Source organism: Anomaloglossus baeobatrachus, chromosome 5 (genome assembly GCF_048569485.1).
Source record: "Anomaloglossus baeobatrachus isolate aAnoBae1 chromosome 5, aAnoBae1.hap1, whole genome shotgun sequence".
In the NCBI taxonomy this organism is placed as follows: domain Eukaryota; kingdom Metazoa; phylum Chordata; class Amphibia; order Anura; family Aromobatidae; genus Anomaloglossus; species Anomaloglossus baeobatrachus.
The window spans coordinates 392896409-392923074 of record NC_134357.1 but is presented as its reverse complement, the minus strand read 5'-3'; the positions used below and the strand labels follow the sequence as shown (position 1 = coordinate 392923074).

Below are 26666 nucleotides of genomic sequence, written 5' to 3'. Positions count from 1 at the left end.
TACTCCATTGCACGTAGCATCCACCAAACTAACTTTCAACCACAAATTCACATTGCAATGTATCAGACAAAATTCACTGCACTCATTGGTTGTAATGCAAAAAAGGTGAGGGGTTTATTGATACACAGAAAAAGCGACTGTGGAGTCATTCGACGTTTCGACCCGCCTGGGTCTTAGTCAAGAGTCGTTGGATGAAAGAAAATACTAAATATACAATCATAATTTGGTAATAATCATAATATAGACATATACACAATATATACAATATGTACACAATATAAAGAAAAGCAAAAACAAGTCACGGGCATAGATAAAGAAATGATACATGTACATCGTTAGTAATTTAAACTAGACAGGTCAACTATCAACACATAGAAGACAGGCATATGGCAAAGCACTGGAGCATAACATTGGAGACATCCTTAAAGGAGTGTGGGTACATGTATAAATAAAATAATCACCTGTAGAGCCACAGACAAGATACATAAAGTATCATGTCAATGACAAACAAATACTGATCGAACAGACGCAAAAACAAACAAAAACAATGAGGGATAATGAAAAGAATGGTGTAGTACACTTGCAAGGTTACCTTGAGGATGGGTAGCTGGAGTGTGGAAATGACATGCACAATGGCGTTGGTGTATAAAGGTCCAGTCACACTAAGCAACTTACCAGCGATCCCAACAATGACAGGGATCGCTGGTAAGTTGCTAGGAGGTTGCTGGTGAGATGTCACACTGCGACGCTCCAGCGATCCCACCAGCAACCTGACCTGGCAGGGATCGCTGGAGCGTCGCTACACGAGTTGCTGGTGAGCTCACCAGCAACCAGTGACCAGCCCCCAGCGCCGCGTGGAAGATGCTGCGCTTGGTAACTAAGGTAAATATCGGGTAACCAACCCGATATTTACCTTGGTTACCAGCGCACGGAGCTACAGGTGCAGAGAGCAGGGAGCAGCGCACACTGAGCGCTGGCTCCCTGCTCTCCTAGTTACAGCACATATCGGGTTAATTACCCGATGTGTGCTGCAGCTAAGTGTGCACAGAGCAGGGAGCAGCGCACAATGCTTAGCGCTGGCTCCCTGCTCTCCTAGCTACAGCACACATCGGGTTAATTAACCCGATGTGTCCTGCAGCAACATGTGCACAGAGCAGGAGCCGGCACTGACAGTGAGAGCGGCGGAGGCTGGTAACAAAGGTAAATATCGGGTAACCAAGGACAGGGCTTCTTGGTTACCCGATGTTTACTGTGGTTACCAGCCTCCGCAGAAGCCGGCTCCTGCTGCCTGCATATTTAGTTGTTGCTGTCACACACAGCGATCTGTGCTTCACAGCGGGACAGCAACAACTAAAAAATGGCCCAGGACATTCAGCAACAACCAACGACCTCACAGCAGGGGCCAGGTTGTTGCTGGATGTCACACACAGCAACATCGCTAGCAACGTCACAAAAGTTGTTCGTTAGCAGCGATGTTGCTAGCGATGTTGCTTAGTGTGACGGGGCCTTAAGAGGAATGCCTGATAATATAGAGAATGGTAAGAAAATGCAACACATGCAAGTATAGAAACAGTCAAGAATAAATACTAACAGGGTTACCTTGAGGATAGTAGGTGCTGGGTTCGCAAGCGCAGAGGCGCTGTTGATAATTGGGAAGTATAGCAAACCGGGCTACAAGAAAATATAAAACTTAACCTTTAATAAATATTCCTTAAAAGGAAGCAAGAGATCCTTACTTCAGTAAAAAGTTATCTAAAGAAAGTGCTGTACACCACACATCCCACTTGGCATGTATCAGGGGTTAAAACGGCCAGAAAGGACTTCCTGAGAGATAACATATATAAATAGTGTGCTGACCAGTGCAATCTGCACAGACAACGACAGCCACTGACAGGAGTTGGACTAAAAGTACCACAAGGTCTAGGAATCACTGTCTCAATAGAAATTGGAAAAAAAAAAAAAAAAAAAAAAAAAAAAAAAAAAAACAAAAAAAATACAAAAAAAAAAACAGTTTGCACTCTGATAATGCTAAAGTATGGAAACCATGAATATGTGAACATGGATCTGCATTACTGCTAAGGAAAATCTGAGAAAAATATGAGATATTTAGCATATATAAATGGCCATTTGTATATCTGCCCAGTTGCCCCTTCACGGCATATCTCGTAACTGGGTCCCTGACGCTATGCTGAAGCCTCTCTCTAGGTTAAAAACCTCCTGTGTATGGGCAAGTAGGAACCTGCTATATAGGATAAGATTACCTGTGGCAACTGGGGGAAGGGTGCACGGTCAGAAGGTATGACCCTCTTCATATAGACAAAAAAGACTGACTGCACTCCTCGACCTGACGTGTGAACAGGTGCATAACTGAACATGACATAAAATACAAAAAAAAAAAAAAAAAAAACAGTTTGCACTCTGATAATGCTAAAGTATGGAAACCATGAATATGTGAACATGGATCTGCATTACTGCTAAGGAAAATCTGAGAAAAATATGAGATATTTAGCATATATAAATGGCCATTTGTATATCTGCCCAGTTGCCCCTTCACGGCATATCTCGTAACTGGGTCCCTGACGCTATGCTGAAGCCTCTCTCTAGGTTAAAAACCTCCTGTGTATGGGCAAGTAGGAACCTGCTATATAGGATAAGATTACCTGTGGCAACTGGGGGAAGGGTGCACGGTCAGAAGGTATGACCCTCTTCATATAGACAAAAAAGAATGACTGCACTCCTCGACCTGACGTGTGAACAGGTGCATAACTGAACATGACATAAAATACAAAAAAAAAAACAGTTTGCACTCTGATAATGCTAAAGTATGGAAACCATGAATATGTGAACATGGATCTGCATTACTGCTAAGGAAAATCTGAGAAAAATATGAGATATTTAGCATATATAAATGGCCATTTGTATATCTGCCCAGTTGCCCCTTCACGGCATATCTCGTAACTGGGTCCCTGACGCTATGCTGAAGCCTCTCTCTAGGTTAAAAACCTCCTGTGTATGGGCAAGTAGGAACCTGCTATATAGGATAAGATTACCTGTGGCAACTGGGGGAAGGGTGCACGGTCAGAAGGTATGACCCTCTTCATATAGACAAAAAAGACTGACTGCACTCCTCGACCTGACGTGTGAACAGGTGCATAACTGAACATGACATAAAATACAAAAAAAAAACAGTTTGCACTCTGATAATGCTAAAGTATGGAAACCATGAATATGTGAACATGGATCTGCATTACTGCTAAGGAAAATCTGAGAAAAATATGAGATATTTAGCATATATAAATGGCCATTTGTATATCTGCCCAGTTGCCCCTTCACGGCATATCTCGTAACTGGGTCCCTGACGCTATGCTGAAGCCTCTCTCTAGGTTAAAAACCTCCTGTGTATGGGCAAGTAGGAACCTGCTATATAGGATAAGATTACCTGTGGCAACTGGGGGAAGGGTGCACGGTCAGAAGGTATGACCCTCTTCATATAGACAAAAAAGACTGACTGCACTCCTCGACCTGACGTGTGAACAGGTGCATAACTGAACATGACATAAAATACAAAAAAAAAAACAGTTTGCACTCTGATAATGCTAAAGTATGGAAACCATGAATATGTGAACATGGATCTGCATTACTGCTAAGGAAAATCTGAGAAAAATATGAGATATTTAGCATATATAAATGGCCATTTGTATATCTGCCCAGTTGCCCCTTCACGGCATATCTCGTAACTGGGTCCCTGACGCTATGCTGAAGCCTCTCTCTAGGTTAAAAACCTCCTGTGTATGGGCAAGTAGGAACCTGCTATATAGGATAAGATTACCTGTGGCAACTGGGGGAAGGGTGCACGGTCAGAAGGTATGACCCTCTTCATATAGACAAAAAAGACTGACTGCACTCCTCGACCTGACGTGTGAACAGGTGCATAACTGAACATGACATAAAATACAAAAAAAAAAAAAAAAAACAGTTTGCACTCTGATAATGCTAAAGTATGGAAACCATGAATATGTGAACATGGATCTGCATTACTGCTAAGGAAAATCTGAGAAAAATATGAGATATTTAGCATATATATATAGCAGGTTCCTACTTGCCCATACACAGGAGGTTTTTAACCTAGAGAGAGGCTTCAGCATAGCGTCAGGGACATATACAAATGGCCATTTATATATGCTAAATATCTCATATTTTTCTCAGATTTTCCTTAGCAGTAATGCAGATCCATGTTCACATATTCATGGTTTCCATACTTTAGCATTATCAGAGTGCAAACTGTTTTTTTTTTTTTTTTTTTTTTTTTTTGTATTTTATGTCATGTTCAGTTATGCACCTGTTCACACGTCAGGTCGAGGAGTGCAGTCAGTCTTTTTTGTCTATATGAAGAGGGTCATACCTTCTGACCGTGCACCCTTCCCCCAGTTGCCACAGGTAATCTTATCCTATATAGCAGGTTCCTACTTGCCCATACACAGGAGGTTTTTAACCTAGAGAGAGGCTTCAGCATAGCGTCAGGGACCCAGTTACGAGATATGCCGTGAAGGGGCAACTGGGCAGATATACAAATGGCCATTTATATATGCTAAATATCTCATATTTTTCTCAGATTTTCCTTAGCAGTAATGCAGATCCATGTTCACATATTCATGGTTTCCATACTTTAGCATTATCAGAGTGCAAACTGTTTTTTTTTTTTTTGTATTTTATGTCATGTTCAGTTATGCACCTGTTCACACGTCAGGTCGAGGAGTGCAGTCAGTCTTTTTTGTCTATATGAAGAGGGTCATACCTTCTGACCGTGCACCCTTCCCCCAGTTGCCACAGGTAATCTTATCCTATATAGCAGGTTCCTACTTGCCCATACACAGGAGGTTTTTAACCTAGAGAGAGGCTTCAGCATAGCGTCAGGGACCCAGTTACGAGATATGCCGTGAAGGGGCAACTGGGCAGATATACAAATGGCCATTTATATATGCTAAATATCTCATATTTTTCTCAGATTTTCCTTAGCAGTAATGCAGATCCATGTTCACATATTCATGGTTTCCATACTTTAGCATTATCAGAGTGCAAACTGTTTTTTTTTTGTATTTTATGTCATGTTCAGTTATGCACCTGTTCACACGTCAGGTCGAGGAGTGCAGTCAGTCTTTTTTGTCTACATGAAGAGGGTCATACCTTCTGACCGTGCACCCTTCCCCCAGTTGCCACAGGTAATCTTATCCTATATAGCAGGTTCCTACTTGCCCATACACAGGAGGTTTTTAACCTAGAGAGAGGCTTCAGCATAGCGTCAGGGACCCAGTTACGAGATATGCCGTGAAGGGGCAACTGGGCAGATATACAAATGGCCATTTATATATGCTAAATATCTCATATTTTTCTCAGATTTTCCTTAGCAGTAATGCAGATCCATGTTCACATATTCATGGTTTCCATACTTTAGCATTATCAGAGTGCAAACTGTTTTTTTTTTGTATTTTATGTCATGTTCAGTTATGCACCTGTTCACACGTCAGGTCGAGGAGTGCAGTCAGTCTTTTTTGTCTATATGAAGAGGGTCATACCTTCTGACCGTGCACCCTTCCCCCAGTTGCCACAGGTAATCTTATCCTATATAGCAGGTTCCTACTTGCCCATACACAGGAGGTTTTTAACCTAGAGAGAGGCTTCAGCATAGCGTCAGGGACCCAGTTACGAGATATGCCGTGAAGGGGCAACTGGGCAGATATACAAATGGCCATTTATATATGCTAAATATCTCATATTTTTCTCAGATTTTCCTTAGCAGTAATGCAGATCCATGTTCACATATTCATGGTTTCCATACTTTAGCATTATCAGAGTGCAAACTGTTTTTTTTTTTTGTATTTTATGTCATGTTCAGTTATGCACCTGTTCACACGTCAGGTCGAGGAGTGCAGTCAGTCTTTTTTGTCTATATGAAGAGGGTCATACCTTCTGACCGTGCACCCTTCCCCCAGTTGCCACAGGTAATCTTATCCTATATAGCAGGTTCCTACTTGCCCATACACAGGAGGTTTTTAACCTAGAGAGAGGCTTCAGCATAGCGTCAGGGACCCAGTTACGGCCGTGAAGGGGCAACTGGGCAGATATACAAATGGCCATTTATATATGCTAAATATCTCATATTTTTCTCAGATTTTCCTTAGCAGTAATGCAGATCCATGTTCACATATTCATGGTTTCCATACTTTAGCATTATCAGAGTGCAAACTGTTTTTTTTTTTTTTGTATTTTATGTCATGTTCAGTTATGCACCTGTTCACACGTCAGGTCGAGGAGTGCAGTCAGTCTTTTTTGTCTATATGAAGAGGGTCATACCTTCTGACCGTGCACCCTTCCCCCAGTTGCCACAGGTAATCTTATCCTATATAGCAGGTTCCTACTTGCCCATACACAGGAGGTTTTTAACCTAGAGAGAGGCTTCAGCATAGCGTCAGGGACCCAGTTACGAGATATGCCGTGAAGGGGCAACTGGGCAGATATACAAATGGCCATTTATATATGCTAAATATCTCATATTTTTCTCAGATTTTCCTTAGCAGTAATGCAGATCCATGTTCACATATTCATGGTTTCCATACTTTAGCATTATCAGAGTGCAAACTGTTTTTTTTTTGTATTTTATGTCATGTTCAGTTATGCACCTGTTCACACGTCAGGTCGAGGAGTGCAGTCAGTCTTTTTTGTCTACATGAAGAGGGTCATACCTTCTGACCGTGCACCCTTCCCCCAGTTGCCACAGGTAATCTTATCCTATATAGCAGGTTCCTACTTGCCCATACACAGGAGGTTTTTAACCTAGAGAGAGGCTTCAGCATAGCGTCAGGGACCCAGTTACGAGATATGCCGTGAAGGGGCAACTGGGCAGATATACAAATGGCCATTTATATATGCTAAATATCTCATATTTTTCTCAGATTTTCCTTAGCAGTAATGCAGATCCATGTTCACATATTCATGGTTTCCATACTTTAGCATTATCAGAGTGCAAACTGTTTTTTTTTTGTATTTTATGTCATGTTCAGTTATGCACCTGTTCACACGTCAGGTCGAGGAGTGCAGTCAGTCTTTTTTGTCTATATGAAGAGGGTCATACCTTCTGACCGTGCACCCTTCCCCCAGTTGCCACAGGTAATCTTATCCTATATAGCAGGTTCCTACTTGCCCATACACAGGAGGTTTTTAACCTAGAGAGAGGCTTCAGCATAGCGTCAGGGACCCAGTTACGAGATATGCCGTGAAGGGGCAACTGGGCAGATATACAAATGGCCATTTATATATGCTAAATATCTCATATTTTTCTCAGATTTTCCTTAGCAGTAATGCAGATCCATGTTCACATATTCATGGTTTCCATACTTTAGCATTATCAGAGTGCAAACTGTTTTTTTTTTTTGTATTTTATGTCATGTTCAGTTATGCACCTGTTCACACGTCAGGTCGAGGAGTGCAGTCAGTCTTTTTTGTCTATATGAAGAGGGTCATACCTTCTGACCGTGCACCCTTCCCCCAGTTGCCACAGGTAATCTTATCCTATATAGCAGGTTCCTACTTGCCCATACACAGGAGGTTTTTAACCTAGAGAGAGGCTTCAGCATAGCGTCAGGGACCTAGTTACGAGATATGCCGTGAAGGGGCAACTGGGCAGATATACAAATGGCCATTTATATATGCTAAATATCTCATATTTTTCTCAGATTTTCCTTAGCAGTAATGCAGATCCATGTTCACATATTCATGGTTTCCATACTTTAGCATTATCAGAGTGCAAACTGTTTTTTTTTTTTTTTTGTATTTTATGTCATGTTCAGTTATGCACCTGTTCACACGTCAGGTCGAGGAGTGCAGTCAGTCTTTTTTGTCTATATGAAGAGGGTCATACCTTCTGACCGTGCACCCTTCCCCCAGTTGCCACAGGTAATCTTATCCTATATAGCAGGTTCCTACTTGCCCATACACAGGAGGTTTTTAACCTAGAGAGAGGCTTCAGCATAGCGTCAGGGACCCAGTTACGAGATATGCCGTGAAGGGGCAACTGGGCAGATATACAAATGGCCATTTATATATGCTAAATATCTCATATTTTTCTCAGATTTTCCTTAGCAGTAATGCAGATCCATGTTCACATATTCATGGTTTCCATACTTTAGCATTATCAGAGTGCAAACTGTTTTTTTTTTTTGTATTTTATGTCATGTTCAGTTATGCACCTGTTCACACGTCAGGTCGAGGAGTGCAGTCAGTCTTTTTTGCCTCAATAGAAATTGGAATAGTCTCACCCATCCTCATGTGATCCATCCACCTTCACTTTAAAGGATTCACATATCAACCTGGGCGTCCCAATGGTCCTTAAACGGACTGAGCATATGGTCCCCTTATATGCAGAGAAATCCTTAAGTCCCTGTTCTCCAAACACGTTTCCTACAATTGTATTCTTCAGGGGAGTTTACATCAGAGACCAGTCCTTATCCACAAGGACTAGACAGGACATGCAGATGGCAGCAGCGGGCCTTCCAACACTGTCAGTGGCTGTACTTGTCTGTGCAGATTGCACTGGTCAGCACACTATTTATATATGTTATCTCTCAGGAAGACCTTTCTGGCCATTTGAACCCCTGATACATGCTAAGGGGGATGTGTGGTGTACAGCACTTTCTTTAGATAACTTTTTACTGAAGTAAGGATCTCTTGCTTCCTTTTAAGGAATATTTATTAAAGGTTAAGTTTTATATTTTCTTGTACCCCGGTTTGCTACCTTTGATTAATTGGATTACGGTACTTTACTAGTGGCTATTATTCCATAATTGTGAAGTATATCTTGATGGACTACTGGGAAAGAGAGGGTATATACCTTACAGAATATAAACATGTGGGGACACTGGGCCAATGAGGTATCTTGTACTGTGTGGACGTAACTGATGGGTGATGGGCAGCACTCACATCATATGTATCGACGTGGCAGGAGAAGGCGGTATGCCGTAGCATTAAGCGTATAATCGCGCATACGTGGGGAGGGCGACGAAAGCATATGAAGCTGGTGCATGTGTGGTACTTCAAATGACATGGTGCATGCGTGAAATAATCGCGCACGCGTAGAGAGGAGCAGTAAGTGGATCCATAATATGCTTAAGGAGATGGGCGTATTTGCATACATGGACAGTGTGTACATTATTGACGTAATGGAACCTGCACACGTGTGAAGTGAGATTTGGTGAACTCAGTAGAATGTAAAGTTGGGTGGCCGGAATAAATAACAGTGTACGTGAATTGCACAGCATATACAGAAAATTAGATGCACTTACATTGCAAACAAACCCAAAACCAATTTTCTAAGAAGTCTAGAAACACGAGCAAAAGGCGAGGCCAGTGTATTGATGGCCAGCACAATGACTCTGCAGTGACAATGAAGCCAAATCCATCAATTCAATAACCGCGGACCCCACACGAAAACTGCAACCAAAATGCCAAAAAAAAATTCAAAAATGTCCAGTTTCTCGCGAAAGAAATGCCCGACCACCACCATTTTTTAACCCATTGGCGGTTCCAAGAAACCACAAAACCCAAACCACATTGGTAGATAAACCCAAAGCTGGCGCATCAATAAACTGCGTCTGAACCTAACACCGTCCGGTGAAAGACTCCAAAAATTGCAACCATACTTCTAGATAGGATCGAAGTGCTTTCAAAATGCGAATATGCACAAACGGTGAAGACAACCCTTTAGTACAATTGTACTATCAACGACAAAACGCTCTTGCCATGGGCATGATCTTCAGTGCCAAGTTCAACTTCCCCAACAAGGATCGAAGCTGTTTCAGCGTAATCTTCTCCCTCAAGAGAACCTCCAAAATCGTTTCATGAAAGGTAACAACTTCATCCTGTTGCAATCTAAGCTCCATGCGAGCTGAGTCGATGATGATGCCCAGAAACTCCAAACATTCCGCCAGTGCTACCGTTTTGTCTTCCGCCAGCGGAACACCAAAAGAAGACATCAGCTGACAAAAAGTACCCTATAAGGCATTGCAGTCGCTCGAGTTCGGGGAGGCCAAAAAATAAAAAAAATCATTCAGGCAATGAATAAGACCCCCTCCTTTGCGGTATGTTCCGTCGCCCATTGTGAAAATGAAGAAAATTATTTAAAATACAAACATGACAAGCTGAAGCCCAGCAGTAGTCATTTATCGAAGAAGAACCCATCACAAGAACAAAAACCTAATGAGTTGAAGCCATTAGGACAAACAGGCAAAAGCTGAAATGCAGATTTGATATCTGCCTTAGCCAACAGACAACCAACTCCAAACCTCTAGGGAAGGGAAACGGCAGCATCAGAAGAAGTACCGTATTTTTCGCTTTATAAGACGCACTGGAATATAAGACGCACCCCAAACTTAGACATAAAAAAAGGTAAAAAAAAGAAAAATGGGGTCCGTCTTATACTCCGGTGTTCTCTTACCGGAGGGGGGCAGCAGTGGTGGTGAAGCGGGGTCACAGGAGGCACAGGTTGTGCTGGCAGGCGCGGCAGGTCAGTGGCAGCGGGGTCCGTGGTTGCAGGTGCCGTGGCGTCCGTGGTTGCAGGCGCGGTGGCATCCGCGGTGGCAGGATCCGTGGGGTCCGTGGTGGCGGCAGCAGCCGTGGCGTGTGAGCCGTGCAGCAGGCCGGTGCAGTGAGTGTCCGCGGTCCCGGTTCAGTGGTGGCAGCGGCGGCGGCGACTGCTCAGTGGTGGCAGGGACTGCTCAGTGGTGGAGTGTGTCCGCGGTCCCGGTTCAGTGGTGGCAGTGGCGGCGACGGCTCAGTGGTGGGAGTGGCGGCGACGGCTCAGTGGTGGCAGCGGCAGGGACTGCTCAGTGGTGGCGTGTGTCCGCGGTCCCGGTTCAGTGGTGGCAGCGGCGGCGGCTCAGTGGTGGGAGCGGCGGCAACTGCTCAGTGGTGGCAGCGGCAGGGACTGCTCAGTGGTGGCGTGTGTCCGCGGTCCCGGTTCAGTGGTGGCAGCGGCTCAGTGGTGGGAGCGGCGGCAACTGCTCAGTGGTGGCAGCGGCAGGGACTGCTCAGTGGTGGCGTGTGTCCGCGGTCCCGGTTCAGTGGTGGCAGCGGCGGCGGCTCAGTGGTGGGAGCGGCGGCGACGGCTCAGTGGTGGAGTGTGTCCGCGGTCCCGATTCAAGTAATGGCGCCCGGAGCGACGCATGCGCAGATGGAGCTCTCATCCAAGGGCTCCATCTGCGCACGCGCTGACTCCCGGAGCAGCGCGTGCGCAGATGGAGCTCTCATCCAAGAGCTCCACCGGCGCCATCATTTGAAAGTGGGACCGCGGACAACTGGTAAGCTGCACAGCCGCCCGCCCCGCATGCACAGAGTGGCAGCCAGCAGGCTGCCCGCCCACTCTGCGTACAAGCCGCCGGGTACCTGTGCTTGCGTGCGGTGGCAGCCGGGTACCCATGGCTGTGTGCGGGCGGCAGATGGGTGACTGTGTGAGGGCGGCAGCCGGGTACCTGCACGGGCACCCGACTGCCGCTCGCACACAGCACCCGGCTGCCGCCCGCACACAGCCATGGGTACCCGTCTGCCACCGCATGCAAGCACAGGTACCTGGCTGCCGACCCCACACAGCACCCGCTGCCGCCCGCACACAGCCACGGGTACCCGGCTGCCGCTGCATGCAAGTACAGGTACCCGGCCGCTTGCATGCAGCCACAGGCACCCGCCCGATCGCCTCAGACAGGACCCCCCCCCCCCGCTACCGCTTTATAAGACGCACCCCCCATTTTCCTCCCAAAATTTGGGGAGGAAAAGTGCGTCTTATAAAGCGAAAAAGGTATAAGTCATCATCGCCGGAAAGTCCGCGACCTCGACGTTCAAGTAGCCGTCCGGAGGATATGATAGGTGATGTATCACCCAAAACACTTCAGGGTCCTTTTTGGGCACCACCCCAAGTGGAGATACCTTGAAATTCTGAAATGGAGGTTCCGAAAATGGGCCAGCTATGCGGCCCAGCGATAATTCCTTAAAAATATACTCCTCAACCGAGGCCTCATGTGAAAAAAATGACCAAAGGTTACCAAAACACCTGCAACCATTTCCTAAAAACTCCGGAACTGGAGTCTTACCCTTTGCTGTTAATATCCCTGGGCGACCCGGATTGCTGTCTAATACCCAATTTCTTGAAGCACTTGGAGGCGGAATGGGAGCCCCCACATAAAGAACACTCATATCTGAAACAATGTGTTTGGCCATTTGCAGCCTGCATCATTAAAGGAGAAACATACTACTTTTCTCGCAGGCTGCATGTTGTTCGACCTCTCAAAGGACTGATGCTGAGCGAGTATGAGACTAATCCAGAGACCCACATCCTTGACTCCCCAAACTACATTGGGGTGTACAGTCAACTTTTGGCTGAAGCTCTCGTCATAAGTTGGCCAAGCGGAGCCGCCAAAGTGTATGTAAGCCTCTAGGATTATGTCTACATGCTGGAACAGGCCTGTACACAGACCTGGTTCCTTCTCACCAAGCACTGCTGTATAGATTGAAAACACTTGTAACCATGACAGAAATGACCTAGGATTACGACATTTATCCATATCCAAATCTGCTTTATCCTCCTTTTTCTCAGATAAAGGAGCATTTGGAGCTTTAGAGGTGGGTTGAAGAGAGATCTCCATATATTCCTGCCCCAAATCCTCTCCTTAAACTCCTTAGCTAAATGAAAACTGAGGGGTAGACGTGGCATGTCATAGCCTCTTTTAATAGAGAAGTAGCAATATTAGGGGGCCTATTGCACTCCTCCACAAGGATATTCAACCCACTATCTAACTGCTTGCCACCCAGGGCTTCCTGAACAGCTGTCTGAATCAATGAGTAGCACCCATCTACCACCTCCCCATCATCCCTAATTACCATAAGATGCATCTCACCATGACCCGTGTCCTGTTGTCCATGGGGCTGGCTCCCATCTGTGGACCATTGGTCATCTGAACCCCTTAGCTGAGGTGCTGCTCCCACCTCCTCAGTCATGACCTCTGGTGACAGCCAGGACTGTGCCACCAAGGGACGAGAGCGAGGGGTTTACAGCTGTGATCCGATTCCTGGGTGGTGTATTCCCCGCACCAGCGCTCCTGGCTGTGCAGGTCTCGCCAACTGTGCAGCACTGCCAGGAGGGCCTGCTCACGTATCCGCTCTCCACACTGCATGTTCCAGCAGCAGGACTAGTGCCAAGTCTTCAACTCCGACCGGCCCTCTGATGACGTTCGAAACCTCGGTCATGTTCCTGTGATCGCAGAGGCAGCCTACTCGCAATGTCGCAATGCCTCAGGCTGGCTGCTGTTTGGCACTCCTTCTTACGGCCTCTCTATTTCTGACCTCTGGACACCGACGACAAATAAAGATCACGTGACCTCCTCTTCCTCCTCTCCCAGGTCGCAGGTGGTCCCAATTCAACAGCCACCACCGAGTCCGACAGGGAAGCACCGGTCACAGGAGCAGCAGCTGGAGGGTCCTGGGCAGGAGGGGTAGCAAGGCAGGTCCTCAGCCAGTCTAAGCCACCCTCAGAGGCCACACAATGCCTAAACTGCTCCAGGAGTACATCCATGGTGTTTCTCTTCCAGATCCTAAACAGCTGTTGAGGTGATCCAAACCCCTGATACTTGCATCTCTGTGTCGCTTCGTTATTCTCCCGTGCCTCCATTCCAGCAATCTTTGCCATCACCTACAACTACTACCCCCATCTGCCCTCGGGCCCAGCTCTACCTGTGGAAAGCTGCACTATCTAAGCTGCGTCACCATCTGCCCCATAGGTCCCCATCCTGCAGCTGTGGCACCCGAACTTGCCGCATACCACAGGTGGAGTCATGAATAAACTGTCATCATCACCTTCCTATTCCCTAAATGACACCGCCGGGGTCACGGAACCGGGCCTCGCCACTGCAGCACCCCAGGAGCAGAACCGCTGCCCGGTAACGAGTCACCGCAGGCCCCCCGGTGCGGGCGTGTCAACTGCTTATACGTCAATTAAGATGATTTTGGTGGTAATAGGGAGAGAGGTAGAGTGGGTGTTTGACAGAGTGGGAGAGATGGAGAGTGAGAGAGATGGAGAGAGGGCGAAAGAGAGAGATTTAGTCACTATTCTATGCAATGCCGAGTGCTGCAGCTAGTAAAGTAATAAAATAAATAGAAACCCTTATTAACCTACTCCCACAATGGGAGGTGGTGGCTTCTTTCCTGCAGTCTGTAGCCTGATGTGATGCTAATGGCTTTCCATTCCATGTCATAAGAGCTCGGATACCATTAAGAGTGATGCAGACCCATGCGACCATCTACAAGGCTTGCTTATGTGGTTTTGCAAGAATTATCAGATGAGTTTTCCAGACCTGGGCAGTTGCAGGAAATGTGCTTTCCCCACAAATATTTATATGATAAAAGGGTCCTTGTGATGATGAAGATTTATTGGGAAATTGATGTTCCTGTAATCCCCTTGCATCATAGTATATGTTCTCCAATGATGAACCAGCACTGTAACAGATTTATGTAGAACACCAAGAGGACCTCATTATATTCCATCGTTTTTATACTACTGGGTTTCCAAAATATATCAAATCCATTGTGATATAATAATGATAATAGAAATTTGTGATGTCGACCTTCATAAATAAGGAGCTTACACTGCAAATAAAATGACACCATGTGCAGCAAGATTTCAAGACCTTTTCCCACGAGAACTAGACCTACGTGATATTTGCAAAATGCATGAAATCTAATACGTATTACAATAAGAGCCAGATTTGTTCATTGACATTGACATCTTACCCCTAAGTAACAGGTAATATCCGAGGAGTAATGAATAGCTGAAAGCAGTCATGTACATCAGATGATGACAGGAAGCCCACTGATGACATGTTGTGATTCCTGGAGATCTTGACATTTGTGCAGGTTGTTTATTCACCTTGGCCTGACAGCTCTTCTTCAGCTCTCATCACTTTCTTACCTTGAGCAATCTCTCCTGAGTAGCCGGTCCTCATTCACACAGTGATTCATAGGAGCCTGTCTGCCGAGTGATGCTCATATATCGGTAGGTGAGAAAGCATGGTTGTGCAACATGAAAACCAGTGGTTGAGTGAGGTAAACTCAGCAAATAAACTTGAGAAGGGAGAATTTGCTGGCTGTGAGTAACAGGTATTATATTGCATTAGTCTAATGTCATCTGTTATTGCATCCTGCTATTCACATCTCACATTACCTTAAAACATGAGCTAAACACGTCTACCTGGGGTATTCATGCCTCCTGACTATGTAATCTTTGTAAAACACATTCTTGTCATTTATTTTTACTTACATCATATTTTTGCATGATTTATATTCTTCTCTTGATCCCAGTCTGCTTTTAAAGCTTTTGAAATAAATTCTGAGCATCATAATTACATTGTAACTCAGAATTCTCCATCAAATATTAGGGTATAAATAGTGTAAAGGCCCCGTCACACGCAGCGATATCGCTAGTGAGCGTACCCGCCCCGTCATTTGTGCGTCATGGGCAAATCACTGCCCGTGGCGCACAATTTCGCTAGGAGCCGTCACACGTACTTACCTGCCTAGTGACGTCGCTGTGGCTGGCGAACCGCCTCCTTTCTAAGGGGGCGGTTTGTGCGGCGTCACTAAGCGGCCGCCCAATAGAGGCGGAGGGGCAGAGATGAGCAGCCGTAACATCCCGCCCACCTCCTTCCTTCCTCATTGCCGGCGGCCTCAGGTAAGCTGTAGTTCGTCGTTCCCGAGGTGTCACACATACCGATGTGTGCTGCCTCGGGAACGACGAGCAACCTGCGTCCTCAACAATCAACGATTTTTTGAAAAGGAACCAAGTGTCAACGATGGACGATTTGGTGAGTATTTTCCATCGTTAACGGTCGCTCGTTGGTGTCACACGCAACGACGTCGCTAACGATGCTGGATGTGCGTCACGGAATCCGTGACCCCGGCGATATATCGTTAGATACGTCGCTGTGCGTGACGGGGCCTTTAGAATTGAAGTGTCTGTCAGGTTTAGAAAATCTTTTTTACGCATTAGAGAATCGGGAGTTGTCCATTTTGGATACTATTCTGGATCTATTAGGCTCATTCAGATGTCCTTGTTGCATGTACATGTTTTTCACACATACAGCATGAACCCATTATAATCTATGGTGCTATTCACATGGCCTTGTTTTTTGTAGACCGTGTGTACGTGCAAAACACACGGCAACACGTCCTTTTAAAAGGGCCAGTACAAGTTTATGGGTCTGTAAAAAACACGTACAGCACATGGATGGCATCTGTGTGCCATAAGTGTGTTGTCTGTATTTAACATTGCAAAATAGAGAAGAAACTTTATAATTCATTTACACATGAAAAACACTGATTACAACTGATGTTAAAAACAGACACCTGGACCGTACACTGATCCAAATGACACCAGTGCCACATTTTCACAGCCTTAGGCCCCCTTCACACGTCCGTGTCTCCGGTACGTGCTAGGTCCGTGCCCGTATGTACTGGAGACACGGGCACACGTATACCCATTAAAATCAATGGGTATATGTGCACGCACGTGTTCTGCCAGTGGCCCGTGCCTCCGTGTGGAGCAGACGTGTGCCGTGTGCTCTACACGGATGCATGTCCGTGTTTCTCCGGTAGCACGGGCCCGCACACGTACCACACGGATGTAGTGTGGATGCGTGCCCGTGTGACACGCGCCGGAGAAACACACGTGGCATTGTAAAAAATAAAAAAACACAAACTCACCTCCACCATACCTGCAGTCTCTGCCGCGGCTGTCACCTGCATCCGTTCCCCAGTGAATTTGAACAACGCATCTTCTTCACTGGGGGCCGGAAGCAGTGTCAGCGGGGCGTGGCCTGTGCCGGACACTGTCATTCAGCACCACAGACAGCTCTGGAAGAATCAGGCAAGGCGGGGCTTTCCGTTCTCCTTGTGTTATTACGTATAACACACGGTGAACAGGAATGTGCCACAAACACGGCACACGGGGAGCAAACCACCCCTTTAACACATGCGTGAAAAAACGGATCGTTTTTTCCACGGACGTGTGAAGGGGGCCTTAGGGTGGCTGCAAAAAATACCTCTCCATCAGCTGAGACCTTCTTAAAGGGAACCTGTCAGGTGCAATATGCACCCAGAACCAGAAGCAGGTCTGCAGGAAAATCAAACTCTCCCTGTATGTTCCCACATAGGAATAAACGATTTACTGTTTGCCACCAAACCCATGGATTTTGCTGTGGGTTTGCTACAGATGGATTCCATAAAACTTAGTGACATACTAGTGACATAGTTTTGTAAGGCTGCTTTCACACCTCCGGTTTCTGCAATGCGGCACAATCCGGCACTTTGCAGGAAAATCGCAACCGGTTTTTTTTGCTGCCGGTTGCGTTTTTTCTGCATACACTTTAATTAGTGCCGCATTGTGCCGCATGGGCTCCTGTTCGGTCCGGTTTTTGCCGCATGCGGCAGATTTAGCCGATGCGGCGGCCGGATGGAACGTTGCCTGGCACGTTTTTTCGTGCGGCAAAAAAAACCGCATCGCGCCGCATTCGGCCAATTTTTCAATGCATGCCTATGGCGGCCGGATGCGGCGAGATGCGGCAATAACCGCATCCGGCCGCCGCATGCGGTTTTTGCCACTGTGCATGCTCAGTAGCATGCCGCAAGCGGCAAAAACCGGACTGGCCGCAAAGGAAAAACTTATGCAAAGGATGCGGTGTGTTCACCGCATCCGTTGCATAGCTTGCACAGCCGGATTGAGCCGCAGAGCTCAAGCCGGATGTGTGAAAGCAGCCTAAATTGTAGCTGTAATTGGAGTTTTGTAACGTCTCTATTTAGCTGTGACAGTGTTACCTTTTTGGCTTTGCAAGTGCAAATTTGCAACAAAATCTGCACGATTTTTAATGGATTTTGCCATCGTAAATATCACTGCACATTTTAGGCTGCAGAAAATCTGTAGTGTATCAGCCTCTGCCAGATTTGTGAACAGAGAAGAAGAAATGCAATAAGTCCCTTAAATATAGATTTAAATATCTACAATGGTAATTCCCCATTAAAAGATAAGAGGGATTCTTCAATTAGAAAACTAAGAACGTGTCCTATAAAATAGACACTGGGATTAGTGCCAGAGCAGTCACCAGAACATAAATGTCCTGTTTTTCGCATGTGTAGTCATTTTTGCAATACACTAATCACATCTTACTCTTCATTATTTTTTCCTTAGGAGAGAAGCGACAATGCTTTGAAGTTCCCTTCAATAGTTTCTTATACGGTAAAGATCACAATGTAATTCCTCAAAGAATGTTGGAGCAGAATATAGGAAGTCCTATGGCTTACCTTGGTCCAGGGGTTTTACGTCCTATAATTCACACTCCACCCAATCCCTCTGCTGAAATGGTGCCTATCATTGGTAGCCTTTACCCAGTGCCACTCACACATGTTGATATTTCCAATGGCCACCTGCCCCCTGAGCCTTTAAGAGAGAAAAAGTCAGTTCCTGAACAGTGCCTGTCTCCAAGTGTGAATGCTCAAGACTCAACTGACACCGACAGCAGCCACGAAGAAAGAGCATCCTATCCATCAAACCCAAATGCCACTCCTGTTCGGACAAACAGTGCAATTCATCTCCCCAAGGAGCATGCTAGGATTTACGAGCTCCTTAAACATCCGGGGCTATCTCAGCGTGACCTCTTGCAGGTGTTAAGCAAGGATGGGTTCCCAATGGGTGTGTACCGCTGTGACCACTGTTATGTCTTCTTTCTTGATTACGTCATGTTTACCATCCACATGGGATGCCATGGATTTCGAGACCCCTTTGAATGCAATATGTGTGGACATCGTAGCCAGGACCGCTATGAGTTCTCATCTCATATCGCACGAGGTGAACACCGGCACTGCATGAATTAGCACATCTTACCAGCTACGTCTATGATGAGGTTAATCGTCCACGTTATGTTTTATAACATATACAACATAAGAGAAATAGAATGTTGAATATGTCTCTATTAAGGTTGCAGATAAAAGGACGCTTTGCACTCCTACTGGATGGGTGCACAATCAGAATTTCACCTGAAATTCAATAAATATAGAGAACTTGGCATTCCTGGATGCAAATTAAGGAATATATTGGTTAGGCAATCCAGAAAAAAAAATCATGTGATGTTTTGGTCTATGTTTAAAAATTCAGGGGTTCACACCTTAATGTGACGCTAGTCACTAAACGTGCAAGTCATGAAGGAGGATAGTCAACTATTCCAGGGTCAGAGGTGATTACATCAAGATTAAGGGGATAGGGAGAGGCATAGTCAGGTCATGTCAGAAGTCAGCATACCAGGAAGGTAACGGATCAGAGCACTGAGACAAGCAAAAAGAATGGTCAAAAAAAGTCAATGGTCTTGCAGCAAAAGATCAATCCCCAAAGCACAAATAACTGACACAAACAAGCACCCTAAACAGAAGGCGCCCCCGTCACATTTAACAACTTACCAGCGATCCCAAAAATTATGCGACCTCATAAGGATCGCTGGTAAGTCGCTGGGAGGTCGCTGGTGAGATGTCACACAGTCAGACCTTACCAACGATGCAGTAACAACGAGCAACCTGTATAGGAGGTCATGGTTAGGTGTTAAACATAGCGATGTGTCCTGCCCAGCAGGACATCACCTTTGAAGAAAATGGTCCGGACCCTTCGGCAACGACTAGCGATCTCACAGCAGGGGCCTGATCTCTGGTAGGTGTCACACATAACGAGATCACTGGCAAGATCGTTACTGCATCACAGAAATGGTGACGCAGCAACGATTTCGTTAGCAATCTCGTGTGTGACGGCACCTGCTACTGACTGCTCAGCTAAATAGCTGGGCAATTACCAGGAACAGGGAACACCTGCAGTAACACAGCACTTCTCAGTAGGAGATTGGACGACTGAGCTGTCACTCAAAACACAAACAGCTCAGCAAGCACCTGTCTCTCACCTAACAGATGCCCTTATCACTGAGCGGCGGAATCGTGACACTTAATACCTGTTATTAGAATCCTCTAATTCTCACAAATCTTCATGAGAATAATGTAATTCAACCTCACGTGATGCATTAAAGTGGACCCCAGAATTGTAATTTGCCAGAAGGACCGTTTCTATAGGTTTGACTATACATAGACCAAAACGTTATATGATTTTTTGTGGATTGATTAGCCATTAAGGCTGCAGTACTTTCTGTTTCTTTAGAAGCTTTACTAGGACTGACCATGCAGATTTTTTTACATTACTATTTAAGTTAATTTCCTTAGTAAATATGTTTCCCTGGAGACAAGGTTTTGTGATACTTATCTTTTTTAAAAATGTTTTTGTAATCTTGTATGCTAAATATTTTATGTATTTTTCTATATTGTTAATTTTGTAAACCATAAAGTTATTTTAAGTGTTAATACATTGACTTTTTCTCTAGACCAGGGATCCCCAACCTGTTTGTGGGACCATAATGTATTGCTCATGGCTGTCTACCAATTGTTGCATTAGCATCAGGTTTAATAAACAGCTATGAGGAGCTAGTCTCCAGATGGTGGCTTTTGTTAGTAGCCTTTCATGGAAGAGCAGATCTTGAAGTACATATACTAGACTTGGTGTTCGATAAATTAAGTGTTCAGCTGGACATAGGATGATACTTCCAGATATAGGGGGTGCTTGAAACTAGATGCGATATCATGGTGGAAGGTCTTGATGCAAGAATACTGAATAAGGATATGGTAGGAACCCCTGATTTAAAGAATACTACCTTGGTGGGTTTGCTTTGGCTGTTAATGAATCCATTATGGTGGCTCTGGATGTCAGTACTTTGAGGGAGGCAGGAGCTGGATGTCACAATTTGGGCAGGCTCTCGCTGTGGCTCACTACCTTCTTTTAGAGCTGAATCTAGCTTTTGAGGTAAGAAAGGTTGGGGATCATACAGACATTACTAGACATTACCATGAAATTGTTGCTTTGAAGTCAGTGAATTGTTCGACTCTTCTTTGCTGAATAAATTTGGTGTAATAATATCAATTATTGAAATAAATAAATTTCTAGCCAAAATTGAAATCTCAATTAGAGATTTGACCTAACATTCCATTTCATTTGCTGTGCATAATATATTATCCCCTCTGTGGACCTTTATTAGTATTACATTATACACAAATGAAGAAACGGCTGACCTACATCGTTGAACAGGTAAGAAATCTCTCCATTTCTTTTAAGACGATGTTAAGTTTATAAAATCTATTTTGAAATACCTTTGAAGAAAATCTGTGTTTAAATGAATGTTGACACCACCTTTATTTCTCCCCCTTTGACTACAGCATAAGTAAAGGGGCATTTACACTGCAGAATTATCAAGAATAAGCCATCTTAGGACTCTCCAATGCTGATACTCGTGTAGTTTATATAGGTTTCCAATCACCCAATATATTAACAAAATGCTCAGGTGCAATGAACTTATGTCGGGTGAAATGAACTTTTGGTTTTCCTAAAACATCATCATTCTTCATGGCACATCATCCTGTGTAAACAGGACCTGTGCTGCTGAGAACAATGGCAGCCTATGTGCATAGAATAATCAATTACCGATCATTCTGTGTAAATCACCAATGCGATCTAAACAGGCTAGTAAACAACCTTTGACCGGCAAATATGTAACCAATCATTAGTTTAAAACCATGCATTGACTGGTGTAAATGCACCTATAGTTAGGGACATGCTGTTTTCAAAAATCTATTAGGCATGTTTCTTTGTCCTGTAGTTTTGCAAGCATGAGGAAGAAGACACCTCAATGAGTGTTGTTGATATTTCGGTGGGCTTCTCTCCCTCTCCAGCTGCTGATTTGACAACTTTCACATTATGCACAATAATAGTGAGAAAGAAATCAATCAATTAATGGGAGAAGTAACAGCTGATGAATACAATGTGAAAAATAAGTTTACATAACAGAGAAAATTAAAAGCATTTCAATCACTACTTTATGCTACACTTTAATAGAGGTAGTCCCTTATTCCCTTTACCAACCAGAGGTATAACTAGAGTCCAATGGGCCCTGGTGCAAAATTTGGACTTGGTCCCCCACCTGCATTTTGGTCAGATGTACGGGCCCATGTAGCATATCCTGCAAAATATGTGTTCATCCCCCATGTAATAATGGCCCTCAACATTGTATCTTCCTATACTGTCTCCTGTCCCGGCGCCTTCCTGTAATATGTCCCTTGCCTTGGCTCCTTTCTGTGGTAATTTACCTCATCCTGGCACCTTTCTGTAATAATATCAGCTATCTTGGGCCCCTATTTTGTAATAAAATCCCCCACCTAGGGCCATTCCTGTAATAATGTTCCCTGTCATGGCCGCTTCATTTAATAATAATCCCCCTCTTGGACCCATAGCATGCAATATTGTCCCCATACTGGACCCTAACATGTAATAATGTTGACCATCCTATGAACTATCCTGTAATAATGCGTTCCTCCTGGCCCCCTTCCAATAATAATGTCCCCTGTCCTGTGCCCCTTTCTGGTATAATCCCCCCAAGCTGTTTTCTGTTATAATGTCCCCATCCTGCCCTCTCCAGGTAATAATGTCCTCCTTTCTTCCCCAACACATTTTAAAAATAAACAAACAATTCTACTTACCTTTCCCGTTCCCACAACATTTCCAAGTGTTGCTGACTTTCCTGAACTCATTCATACTTGATCACATGTCTTATACAGGTCAAAGTCCTGAAGTTCTGCTGTGTTTGTGGCTTTCCATCTTGGTACAAGCAGATAATTATTTTTCTGTAGACCCTTTATAAGTAATTGAACTTTGTTCTTTCCGAATCTGACTTGGGGATAAGTATGGTTCCTTTATTTCATAATATTAGTTGAGCTCACTGCTTCCTATCAATACACCAGCGAAACTCCGTCAGTATAAGCGCTAACGAGACATTTTAAACTGTGGTAATGTTGAGAACATCAATTAAGGTGAACTAAATTGATTGCTACAAGATAAATGTCAAGGCGCTAATTAACTCCACAACTCAAAGGTGGATGAGCGGGTAGAATGATCTCTCTTGGGACTCATGGGGAGATATTTTAGGGTTGGGAAGTGGGAAGTGAAACTCACGGCTCAGTTGCTGTCACAGATTATGCGTCAGTAAGTTCTCCTCTCCATTCTCCAAAGGACAAGGCTGTCAGACATTGCGTATTTGTTGTCACAGGTGGTCTTCTCAATTTCCTAATTCACCGTAAAGAAAAAACATCTCTACTAACCAAATACCTTGTGTTCAGGAATGGTGAATCGAAAAGTAATTTTGTTGCTTACTTGTTTTCACATCTTGTATTCTTTCACTTTCAGTATTAGCTTGCTAATTTACATAACATTCATAGTTTTCCACTTTTTCTCTAAAATTAATAAGTTAGCGAAGTTCTAAAATCCTGTTTTCGGTTGTATTTTCTTTGCTTTTCTACAGAGAAGTTTGCCAGTATGGATGTTCGCCTGAATCAGAGTATCATGCAGGATAACGAACTTATAAAATACGTTAGTTACCAATTTTCAAGTGAAATCTGCATATTTCAAGGCAGTCAGTGGAGTATAAACTTAGTGAGTCTGACGTCAAAGTGAAGGCATCTCGATCTTGAGTGCATGTACAGTATGCTATATCAAAACCATTTAGACATTCAGCAGTCTTTAAATATTATAAGAACAGTAGGAGTAAGGACAAATCATATTGGTGACCTTGGTTTGATAGTGTGCTCTGCCTACCTCAGAAACTTTAGCTGGACTTTTTCTCACCCAACATAAACGTTCAATTACTGTCCTAGCCCTATATCTAACTACCATGGCCAAAACAGAGTGGCTTGTTGGCACCCCCACTAATACCCATTTTAATTTATAATACATATCCCTTACGTCCACATACAGTATATATGGTTCTCAATGGAAGAGCCAGCTAGCTACCATTGGTCATATGGTGGGTCTGCCAAATCCTTGAAGGGAATGCTATGGACAAACAAGCACAATAGGGTCTTATCAAAACATAAGGGTGGTACTATGTTAGTAAGGTGCTCACCTTGTATGTTTGTGTCACCCACAACCAGTAGTAAGGCTATAAACAGCTGCTACAAAGTCCACAAGCCCAGAGGCTGAATAAGTATATAGAAACCAGAAGAAACATAGATTAAACTGCGCTGCTGTAGGAGCTCCAAATCGCTGGATAGTAGATATAAGTGCTTTATTCAATGCGTTTCAAAGCGAATTTGGTGCATTTCCTGATGAAGAATTGGGGATTAACTTTAAAAAACGTTGAATAAAGCACCTATATTTACTATCCAGCTATTTGCAACTTCATTTCTCCTACAGCAGCGCAGTTTAATGCACATTTCCTCTTGTTCCTACATACCAAATCCTTGGAAGGAGCATGTCTGCACCCTGGTACCTATGGCATATTTAGAAGCTCAAACATAGCTTTTAGTTAGAAAATATTCCAAAAGAAAGGGGGAAAAAAAATGAAGATTCTACTGTATAAAATTATCTTCTTTATTGAATCATAGTAAAAACAGCCATCTCGGCTTGTGGAAGCCGTTGCTTTGACGTGTTTCCAGCGCCTCACCAGCAATGATTAAGGGCGCAAGAGGTGCTGGAAACACGTCAGAGGAACGGCTTCCACAACCCGAGACTGTTGTTTTTACTGTGATTCAATAAATAAGATCATTTTTATACAGTAGAATCCTCTTTTTTCCCCTTTTCCTCTGGAATATTTTCTGCTTATTACTGCATGGGGCTGCGGAGTACATGAGGACTACAGCTGATGCATGGAGGTGGACCTTATTTCCATTGGGGTGAGTCTGAATTTGACTTTGGTCACTTACTTTTTCTATAGCTTTTAATTAGTTGAAGAAAAAGTGTAAATGTGCTCCTCTTTTTATTAGTATCCTAAGGCTGCATGCCCATGATCAGGGTTCACAGTGTTTTGGACCCAGCATGTTTTTTGCTCAGTCCAAAATGCTGTGTTGTACAGTGCAAGCACACTGGATGGGATTTCTAGAAATCCCATGCCCACTGTGCTTGTTTTTTTCCACAGCATAAACTGACCTGCGGTGCAGCTTCCTGAGCCGCAGCATGTCAATTTATTGCTGCAAAGCCACAAGTGTTCTCTGCAGGGAGAACAGAGAGAGAGTCTGCAGCTTTTCGAACCCTAATCGTGGGCACAGGCAGCTGCGGTCTTCTGCGGGAAACACTTGCGGCCCCGCAGGAGAGGACATGCTTATTGATGGACGAAACCCCCGATGTTCGGTGTTCGGGAGACTAGCCCGAACGTTTTGTAAAGTTCGAGTTCGGGTTCTGAGATAGCGCAAACTTGCGTCCGAACACCAAACTTGGACTTTACAATTATGGGATGGGGCGGGGGGAGCTGTAAAATAAAGAATATCGTTAATAATAAACGTTGTCATTATACTTACTGGTCCCGCAACGCGTCCTGCACAACTCTGTCTCCCATCCACTTCTGCTTCCGATCATCGCTGTGCCCTCCCGGTAACCATCGCTGATGATAGGACCTTCCGTGACGTCATAGCCATGTGACCAGTCACGTGTGAATGTTGTATTACCTCATTGGTTATAGACCGGTCACATGGCTATGACGTCATGCAAGGTCCTGTAGTGTCAGTGCATCTCGCCGGTACTTGGTGCTCACCCGAGCATCTCACTACTTGGTATACTCTATACCGTGTACTGGCGAGATGCGGTTTTTTGTCAATAAAGTTAAAAAAAAGGGCTTTCCTGGATTTTCCATTGCCAGTGAAGGTAACACCAAGGAGTGTGGGTTAGTAGCCAGTAGCTGCTTGGATTGCCCTTAGCTAGCAATAGAAAATGCAGCGGGAGCTCATGCATTTTTTTTTTTAAATTATTTTTTTTTTAAATAAAACGGGCGTCCCTAGATTTTGATCACCAGTCAGGTAAAGCCAGGCAGCTGGGGGCTGGGATTCTCTGCAGCCCGCAGCCACCCCTGGAAATGGAGCATTGTTTCTTAGCGCCATTTCCAGGAGCATTACCTGACTCGTGCAGCAGCCCTGAAATTCATTGTGTCATGCCAAATTAGACATGATTACCATGAATTTCTAGGAAACAGTAAAAAAAAAACAAAAAAAAAACAGCACAGAGATTTTTTTTATTAGAAACAAAACAAAAAAACATTTAGAGATTCAATCTTTATTATAAAAAAAATCCTTAGTCCAACGTAATCCACAGGGACAGCAAAGTCAACTCTGCTTCATCACTCTGTACAGACAGCGTCTATACACAGTGAGAAGGAAAGAAACCCATGTCAGGTCTGCTACATCGCTCTGTACATGGGTGGGCCATTAGTATGGATACACCCTGGGTGGGCCATAACTATGTGGATACACCCTGATAAAATGGAAGTGGTTGCTGATATCACCTTACTGTTTTTAACAGGGTGTATCCATACTTATGGCCCACCCAGGGTGTATCCATATTCATGGTCCACCCTGTATATAAGGTCAATGGCTAAAAGAGAGAGGTTATGTTCAATTTTGCCCAAATTAATCCCTTTTAATAGTCATGGAGTACATTTATGATAAATTGTGAATTTTTGAAAAGT

The 26666-nt window shown here is 44.4% G+C and overlaps 1 protein-coding gene across 1 annotated transcript in view; it reads left to right on the top strand.

The window, feature by feature from the left end:
* IKZF3 (IKAROS family zinc finger 3) overlaps positions 1-21073 on the top strand; it is a 128496-nt gene extending 107423 nt beyond the window's left edge. The window contains exon 8 of the mRNA XM_075350138.1: positions 18275-21073. Coding sequence (XP_075206253.1) covers positions 18275-18957 — 683 coding nt within the window. The 3' untranslated portion in view covers positions 18958-21073. The remainder of the gene's footprint in view (positions 1-18274) is intronic.
* The last annotated feature ends 5593 nt before the right edge of the window (positions 21074-26666 follow it).